Here is a 9396-nt window from a genome sequence, read left to right as displayed (position 1 = left end):
TCTAACCAACTGAGCCAACCAGTCAACCCTAGTGTAATTCTAAATACGCTCAAAAGAATATACTGTTGAGAAGAATTCTAAGATTCAGCCCAAGATGAAAACTAAAACGACTGCAACTTTTTGCAATAACTGTTTTCTCCCACTATCTTTGAGTATCTGAAGATAACATCGGGTCACCTTCAAATCCTTTTGCTATCTCATCCATTTCTGAGTTTTGTGTAACAAGATATAAATTAATTCAGGGCCAGCCGGTGGCTCACTCGGGAGAGTGCGGTACTGATAACACTAAGGCCATGGGTTTGGATCTTATATAGGGATGGCCGGTTCCCTCATTGGCTGAACATGGTTCTGACAACACCAAGCCAAGGGTTAAGATCCCCTTACCAGTTATCTTTAAAAAAAAATTAATTAATTCAAAAGGTAAATAAAAGAATGAATAGACACTTGATAAAGGTANGGGAGGAAGGTATAAGTCGTCACTTAACCTTCCATCACCTTGGCAAGGGCGAGTGCCCGGAAGCTCGAAGGAACCTGGCGCTGGGATTTTTGGGAGCCCTAGGCTCGGAGAAACAGAAACAGTAAATTGAAAGAGAAAGCGAGAGAATGGGAGCTTCGCCCTACAAGGATCACCTTTAACTTTGGGTTGGGAGAGGAGTAGAATGTGGACGGTCTGGTGTGACGAGGGAGTATTTAGGGGTCCACTGAGGCCCTGAAGGCCGTAGTGGGGCGTACTGCCCCTGTTAGGACTAGACGCCGGAGGGGTAGTCCTACTTAAAAATGGCACCTCTAAAGGGAGACTTACGTTTGGATGAGCCAGTAGTGGGTGTGGAAAGCCAGCGCCGGAGAAAATGGATCAGGGCGAAGCGTCAGCAGCAGGAACCGCTGAGAGAGTGAAGGAGGTCCGAGAAGGAGTCCCCTCGGGTAAGGGGTGAGCTCCTCCTGGGTTTTGGCACCAATGAAAGAACGACAGGACCCGAGCTGACAGTTCACCGGAGAAGTTCTGCTTTATTTGAGGGGAAAGCATACATTTACAGAGAGCTGAGTTCCGGGAGAGGGTGGTTAGTACACGGGGCAGTGGCTGATTGGTCGGAAGGGCGGGTGATGATTTTGATAGGCCAACTATGGTGCCGGCGGGAATGTTAGGACCCGGAAGAGAAGCAGGAAAGGCGCCATGTTTTAGGGAATGTCTCCTTTGGGGTTTTATGGGGCCCTACAACTACTGTGCTCTAACTGAGCCAACCAGTCAACCCTAGTGTAATTCTCAATATGCTAAAAAGAATATTCTGTTGAGAAGAATTCTAAGACTCAGCCCAAGATGAAAACTAAAAAGACTGCAAATTTTTGCAGTAACTGTTTTCTCCCACTATCTTCGAGTATCTGAAGATAATATCAGGTCACCTTCAAATTCTTTTGGTTTCTCATCCATTTCTGAGTTTTGTGTAACAAGATATAAATTAATTCAGGGCCAGTCAGTGGCTCACTCGGGAGAGTGCGGTGCTGATAACACCAAGGCCACGGGTTCGGAAACCTATATAGGGATGGCCGGATCCCTCTTTGGCTGAGTGTGGTTCTGACAACACCAAGCCAAGGGTTAAGATCCCCTTACCAGGCATCTTAAAAAAAAAAAAAATTAATTAATTCAAAAGGTAAATAAAAGAATGAATAGACACTTGATAAAGGTAATGGAATCATTATTTTTTCTACACTATGGAAGATGGAGCTCCAGGAAAAATGCCAACCCTAATTCACTAACATTTTCTCTTTACAGTCAAAAGTGTGACTGAGTCCACCATGCTTTTTTTTTTTTTTTTGCTTTTTGTATTTTTCCGTGTCCGGCAACAGATCGCAACCCTCAGTGTCGCCCCCGTACGAGACCGGGACCGGCATCGGGATCGCAACCCTCGGTGTTGCTCCCGCGCCTCGCTCAGCCGGTGAGCAGGATCCGGTCTGTATGTGGGATCCGAACCCTCGGCGGGAGCGCCGCCGCACTTCCCAAGCGGCGCACTACAGCACTGCGCCACCGGGCCGGCCCCACCATGCTTTTTTTTAGACCATATTTACATGCAAACAATAGAGCTCACAACACCACAACACTATAAACAGCACCATAAAGAGATGGAGTTAAGAAAAATAACTTATTCTTTTGAAACAAGTATCTGCATTTGCACATAAACTTCAAATGTAAATAAAAAATTTTAAGTGTAAAAATAGCACAAAAATAAAAATGTGTCATACCTGGTAAAGTCTGGTGGAACAGGAGTGGTAACAAAGGATGCCATCGGCTTTCGATGAACTTGCTGAAACATCATGAGGATTTCTGAGCTCTTAGATATCAACTCACTCTTACTACAAGACCGCAACTGTGTGAGGAAAAAAATTATATGAACAAACAAAATTACTATTCACTGGCACCTTGAAATTCTTTTTTTTTTTTTTTTTGGCTAGCTGGTACAGGGATTGAACCCCAGACCTTGGTGCTGAGCACCACGGTCTAACCAACTGAGTGTTACTGTCAGCCCACAAAATTCCCAAAAGAAAATTAGAAATTATTCTGGTTGTATACTGAAAAGAAAAATGAGATAACAAAAAACAACTGTTTCAAAGTGAGTTTGAGAATTAAGAATTTTCAAAGAATCTAGGTTTATTTACTTTCATTCTAACAGTAAAGTCATTAAATAAGTTTACTTAATTTGAAGGCATTTTTCTCTCCTCATAATTTAGGATAACTCAAATTTTAAGGAACTACAAATATATTTTCAGACTGCTGGAGTGAAGCTATTATGCATATTAATAAATATATCCTGTAGGTTAATAACCTTTATTTTTTATTTTTTGGCAGCTGGCCAGTTAGCTCAGTTGGTCAGAGCTGGTGTTGATAACACCAAGGTCAAGAGTTTGGATCCCAGTGCAGTCCAGCCACCAAAAACAAACAAAAAATAAACAAGAAAGCCTTTAAAAACAAGCATCTCAGATTGCGTTCTAGATAACAGAAAGATTTCACACACATGCACATAAATCTTATCTTATATCAATTTACGAATCACTACTTAAGGTATGACAGTGGTAAAAAGTGAAATCTAAGGGCTGCCAGTGGATCACTTGGGAGAGTGTGGTGCTGATAACACCAAGGCCACGGGTTCGGATCCCTATATAGGGATGGCTGGTTAGCTCACTTGGAGAGCGTGGTGCTGACAACACCAAGTCAAGGGTTAAGATCCCCTTACTAGTCATCTTTAAAAAACAAACAAAAAAAAAAAGTGAAAATCTAACTTTAGTAAAATAAGCCTGGTAGTTAAGTCTACTGATTTTATATTCAAGAAAATTAGTTTGAAGTCCTAGTCTGACACTAATTATATGACTCTGAGTCTGGTTATGTGTAAAGCTGTAATAATAATATCTACCACTATTTGCTTCACGGAGTATTATAAGGACCATGAAGCACCTTTGTAAAGTGATCTGTCACAGGCTGAATTGTGTATGCCTCCACCCCCAAGTTTATATGTTGCAGGCCCAACCCCCAGTACCTCAGAACTTAACCACATTCAGACATAAGGTCCTTAAAGAGATGATAAAATTAGAATGAGGCCTTTAGGGTGGGGCCCTAATCTAACATGACTGGTATCTTTAAAAGAGGTAGAGACACCAGGAATATACACACTGTAGATTAAGTCCATGTGAGGACACAGTGAGAAGGCAGCCATCTACAAGCTGAGGAGAGAGACCTTAGGAGATATCAGACCTGCCAATACCTAGATCTTGGACTTCTAACCTCCACAACTATAAGAAAATACATTTCTGTTGTTTAAGTCTTCCAGTCAGTGGGATTTTATTATGGCAGCCTTAGCAAACTAATACACTATCAAATGCCAAATAGATGATACTCATCAAACCCACTACAATTGGGTTTCTATCTTTTAAATAACAGCTGCTCCTTCCATTGCCCATATCAAAGATATTCTCCCCTAAAAATTCCAAATTTTGCTCTACATATTTAAGTGTTTATATCCACCTACAATTGATTTTTATGTACAGAGTAAGAGGAAAAGCTTGTTTTATTTGCCACATGTATAACTGTCAATATTTACTATCAAATGCCAAATAGATACTCATCAAACCCACTACAATTGGGTTTCTATCTTTTAAATAACAGCTGTTCCTTCCATTGCCCATATCAAAGATATTCTCCCCTAAAAGTTCCAAATTTTGCTCTACATATTTAAGTGTTTATATCCACCTACAATTGATTTTTATGTACAGAGTAAGAGGAAAAGCTTGTTTTATTTGCCACATGTGTAACTGTCAATATTTGTTGAAAAGTCCATCCTTCTCCATATTTGTCAAGTCTTCACTTATGCCTGGGGGTCTGTTCCTGGCCTTTTTATTCTCTACGTCTCGATATAAGGTATGACAAGAGCTCCACCTTTATAATTCTTTGGCTACTTGCGGCTTCTTGCTCTTTCATATTAATACTGGAATTTTATTGAATTCTGACAAAACTCATACTGAAATTAAGATCAAATTGCATTTTCAGACTACAACTAGAACAGCTCCTTTATGATACTGAATTTTCCCTTGTATATAGTATAGTTCATTAAATATACTAAGACACTGTTTACTAAACAACACCTTTATCTTATGTGTCACTAAGGAAACAACACATACACACACACACACACACACACACACACACACACACATTATGGAAGCATCAACTGTTAAGACACATCCCATCTCAAAGATAGCATAATGTGACAAAAGGCACATCTGAAAATCAATGAAATTCAGGATATCTTTATTCAGCTGTTTTTTGTTTTATAATGATCTCTACAAAGGTCTTAAACATCTTTTGTTACATTAATTCACAGATCCCTTAACAGTTTTTGTTGCTATTATGAATGAGATTTGTTTTCAAATAAATTCTCTAGCTGGCTACTCCTGATGCAGGAACACTACTGATTTTTATGTCTTGATCTTGTAACCAGCAACCAAAATAAGCTCACTAAGAAGGTGTAACAGTTTATATATTTTCTTGTAGATAACCATATCCTCTACATGTAAAGGTTTACCTCTTCCTTTCTATATTTCTAACACACTTGTTGTCTTAATTCAATAAATAGGACCAGTATATCTTGAAGACAAGTCCTGCCAGCAGGCAACACTGGATGATGATGAACAGAAAACTTCTCAAATCTTAACATTGACATAACAGAAAAAATCTCAAATCTTAACATTGACATTAAGCGTCTTGTGGACTTTTAAATAAATGTCTCTTTTTGAGTTAAGTCAGTTCCTTTTACTCTTAGTTTGTTAAATAATTTATTTTATTTTTTTAAATGTTAATTTATCAATATACAATACAGTTGATTTTCGTGTCCCTTTACCAATTCTTCCTCTTCCTCCCTCATCAACATATCTGTTCACTTGTCTTAACAAAATCAAGGAACTGTGATTGTTGTGTCTTCTTCTCCACCCACCCCCAGTCCCCGTTCATTTGTATATTTACTTATTTTTATTAGCTCCCACAAATAAGTGAGAACATGCAGTATTTCTCTTCTGTGCCGGCTTATTTCACTTAATATAATTTTCTCTAAGTCCATCCATGTTGCTGCGAATGATACTATTTCATTTTTTTTTTCTAATAGCAGAGTAATATTCCATTGTGTAGATATATCAGTTTCCTTATCCACTCATCTGATGATGGGTATTTAGACTGGTTCCAATTCTTGGCTATTGTAAATAGTGTACAGCAATAAACGTGGGAGTATGGGTATCCCTTCAACATGATGACTTCCATTCCTCTGGGTACATATCCAGCAGTGGAATAACTGGATCACATGGTAGATGTATCTGTAATTGTTTGAAAAACCTCCATTCCATTTTCCATAAAGGCTGCACCATTTCAGTTTGCTACATAATCTGGCCATGAATGAAGATCAAATATAATTCAATGGTATTTTTTAAATATTATAATATTCATTTCAATTTAGATAATCATGTGGTTTTGCCCTTTAACTTGTCCAATTACTGTATAGTTCATATTTTTTATCTTCTGTACATTATGATGTTTTGACATCTAAAAATCTTTCTCGCTGGAGAGAGACTGCCCTTCCTGGCCAATTCTGAGAAAGCAAAAGGCTCAGTTGGGAGTGCACCTTTGATATGCAAACTAACCAGTCCAGGGATGCATTATCTCCTTTATCTGGCCATAAACCCCAGGAGGCAATATTCCTCTGCCTTAATCATCCCAGGCAACCAGAGACCTCACTATAGTTTAGAACCCACTGAAATAATCCAAACTGTCCAATCCTAAACTTACTCAGTGTACTTAACTCCCTTGACCATTCCTTCCAGTGAGAAACCTCCAAAAGTGCCTTTCCCTCCTCTCTGCCTCTTGACTGACCCTGGTCCTTTCCCATGTGTCCTGTGGCATGCCATGCCACACCTCCTGTTTTTAGGACCAGTACCAATAAACTTCGGTATATATAATAAACTTGATTACCCTGTGCCTCTCCTCTGTCTCCCCTTGTGGCTACAACTGACACAAAAGAACACAGAACAAGGGCTTAATTATCCTGTTGGAATAGTTCCTGAATAAAATCTGTTTTTACCGATGTAACTATCCTGTTTTTACCAATGTAACTATTATGCAGCTCTGGCTTTAACGGTTATAATTAAGAAGAAATTTTTCTGATAGTAAAAAATTTTTTCATTCCTTTGATAAAGTCTACTTGGTTTTGCTTGCTTGTTTTGTTTTTGTAAGTATCACACTGATTCGGATTTGGCTGAATTTAAGATTTTGGCATTTATGTTCACAATAAGATTGATCTTTTTCTTTTTTTATACTGTTCTTATGCTAATTGGTTATTAATGTTACATCAGTCTCAGAGAAAGATGTTAGCATTTCTAATTTTTTTTTTTAATTGAAACATAATTGATTCTGCATATCTGGGGAGTAGAGCATTGAATATCGATATCTGTGTGCATTATGTGATGCTCAAATTGGGGTATGTCCAGTGTTACACAATCTAATCATTTCTTGTGGCCCTTTACCAACTGATCGCTAACATTTCCCCCTGCCCCTTCCTACCTCTGCTGGCCTCAGTTCTTTCCTTTTGAAAGTTCAAAGAATTATTGTGATTGGTGCATCTTTCTTTCTTTGTTTATTTTTAAATTCCCACTTAAGAATGAGGACATGTGATATTTCCCTTTCTGTGCCTGGCTTATTTCACTTAACATAATTTTCTCTAAGTTCATCCATGNTCAGTGTACTTAACTCCCTTGACCATTCCTTCAAGTGAGAACCCCCCAAAAGAGCCTTTCCTTCCTCTCTGCCTCTTGACTGACCCTGGTCCTTTCCCCTGTGTCCTGTGGCATGCCATGCCAAACCTCCTGTTTCTAGGACCAGTACATATAATAAACTTCAGTATATATAATAAACTTGATTACCCTGTGCCTCTCCTGTGTCTCTCCTTGTGGCTACAACTGACACAAAAGAACACAGAACAAGGGCTTAATTATCCTGTCTGAATAGTGCCTGAATAAAATCTGTTTTTACCGATGTAACTATTATGCAGCTCTGGCTTTAACAGTTATAATTAAGACGAAATTTTTCTGGTAGTAAAACATTTTTTCATTCCTTTGATTAAGTCTACTTGGTTTTGCTTGCTTGTTTTGTTNTTCCCAGCACCATTTATTGAAAAGGCAGTCTTTTCCCTGATGTATGTTCTGGTTGCTTTTCTCAAACATCAGCTGGCTATAAGCACGTGGATTGATTTCTAGGTTTTCTAGTATGTTCCATTGTTCTGTCTGTTTTTATGCCAATACCATGCTGTTTTGGTTACTATACCTTTGTAGTACAGTTTGAAATCAGGTAGTGTTATGCCTCTGGCTTTTTTTTGCTCAGGATTGCTTTGGCTATTTTACTTTTTTGGTGACTACTGTAAATAGGCTTGCATTCGTACTTCTTTTTCCGATAGTTTGTTACTGAAGTAAGAAGGAATGAAACAAGGATGTCCACTCTGACCACTCCTATTTAACAAAGTATTGGAGGTACTAGCCAGAGCAATCAGGCAAGAGAAAGAAATAAAGGGCATCCAGATTGGAAAAATGAAGTCAAACTGTTCCTGTTTGTAGATGACATGATCCTGTATAAGGAAAAACCTCAAGACTGTAGAAAAAACTCTTAGAGCTGATAAATAATTACAGTAAAGTTGCAGGATACAAAATCAACATGGGAAATCAGTAGCATTTGTAATTTTTGTATTCTCTAAGGAAAAACAGAGCTTAGGATAAGCAACAGATATTTAAAGACTTGGTGAGGGCCGGCCCGGTGGCGCACTGCTACAGTGCACTGCTTGGGAAGTGCAGCAGTGCTCCCGCCGAGGGTTCGGATCCCACATACAGACCAGCCGCTCACTGGCTGAGCGAGGTGCAGGGGCAACACCGAGGGTTGCGATCCCGTTGCCGGTCCCGGTCTGGTACGGGCGCGACACTGAGGGTTGCAATCCGTTGCCGGTCACAAAAAAAGAGACAGGAAAGGAAAAAAAAAAATTAAAGACTTGGTGAAAATATCTCATTAGTCTGGATTTGATATGTTTTGGAGGAGAGGCTTACACCAATACAATTTACTTAATGTTTGTTGGTTTAAATTATATTCTTTCTCAACTAACTTTTGGTAATTACAATTTTGTATAAAATCATACTCTTGATGTAGCTTCTATTTGAATGAAGTTTCTCATATCTGTAAAGCACATAGAACAGTGCCTGATATATAGTACACACTATATAAATGTTTGTGTAAAAATTATTTTTATGTTTAAAATTCCTACTGTATTTGTAGTTATATCCTTTTCTTCCCAATATACTGTTAGTCACTNGGGATCCGAACCCTCGGGCGGGAGCGCCGCCGCGCTTCCCAAGCGGCGCACTATCCAGAGCCCCACCGGGCCGGCCCTGTTTATTTTTTCTTTTGTTGCTTATACTTTTGGGCCCTTATTCATAAACTCTTTGCCCAGTCCTATTTCCTGAAGTGTTTGCCCTATGTTTTCTTTTAGAAATTTTATAGTTTCAGCTCTTATATTAAGTCTTTAATCCATTTTGAGTTGATTTTGGTATATGGCAAGAGGTATGGGCTCTAGTTTCATTCTTCTACATATGGATGTCCAGTTTTCCCAGCACCATTTATTGAAGAGGCAGTCTTTTCCCTGATTTATGTTCTGGTTGCCTTTCTCAAACATCAGTTGGCTATAAGCATGTGGATTGATTTCTAGGTTTTCTAGTATGTTCCATTGTTCTGTCTGTTTTTATGCCAATACCATGCTGTTTGGCTTACTCTTGCTTTGTAGTACAGTTTGAAATCAGGTAGTGTTATGCCTCTGGCTTTTTTTGCTCAGGATT

General features: G+C 38.9%; 1 protein-coding gene across 1 annotated transcript in view; it reads right to left on the bottom strand.

The window, feature by feature from the left end:
- Positions 1 to 495: 495 nt before the first annotated feature.
- The window catches only part of LOC103582211 (E3 ubiquitin-protein ligase TRIM37-like), a gene marked incomplete at both ends in the record, with an annotated part of 19328 nt that continues 10427 nt past the window's right edge, over positions 496 to 9396 (bottom strand). Inside the window, 2 exons of the mRNA XM_008563868.1 lie at positions 496 to 555; positions 2236 to 2360. Of these exons, the coding sequence (XP_008562090.1) occupies positions 496 to 555; positions 2236 to 2360 (185 nt within the window). The remainder of the gene's footprint in view (positions 556 to 2235; positions 2361 to 9396) is intronic.

This window comes from Galeopterus variegatus, unplaced genomic scaffold, assembly GCF_000696425.1.
Source record: "Galeopterus variegatus unplaced genomic scaffold, G_variegatus-3.0.2 Scaffold15266, whole genome shotgun sequence".
In the NCBI taxonomy this organism is placed as follows: domain Eukaryota; kingdom Metazoa; phylum Chordata; class Mammalia; order Dermoptera; family Cynocephalidae; genus Galeopterus; species Galeopterus variegatus.
This window is presented reverse-complemented; position numbering and strand designations above follow the sequence as displayed.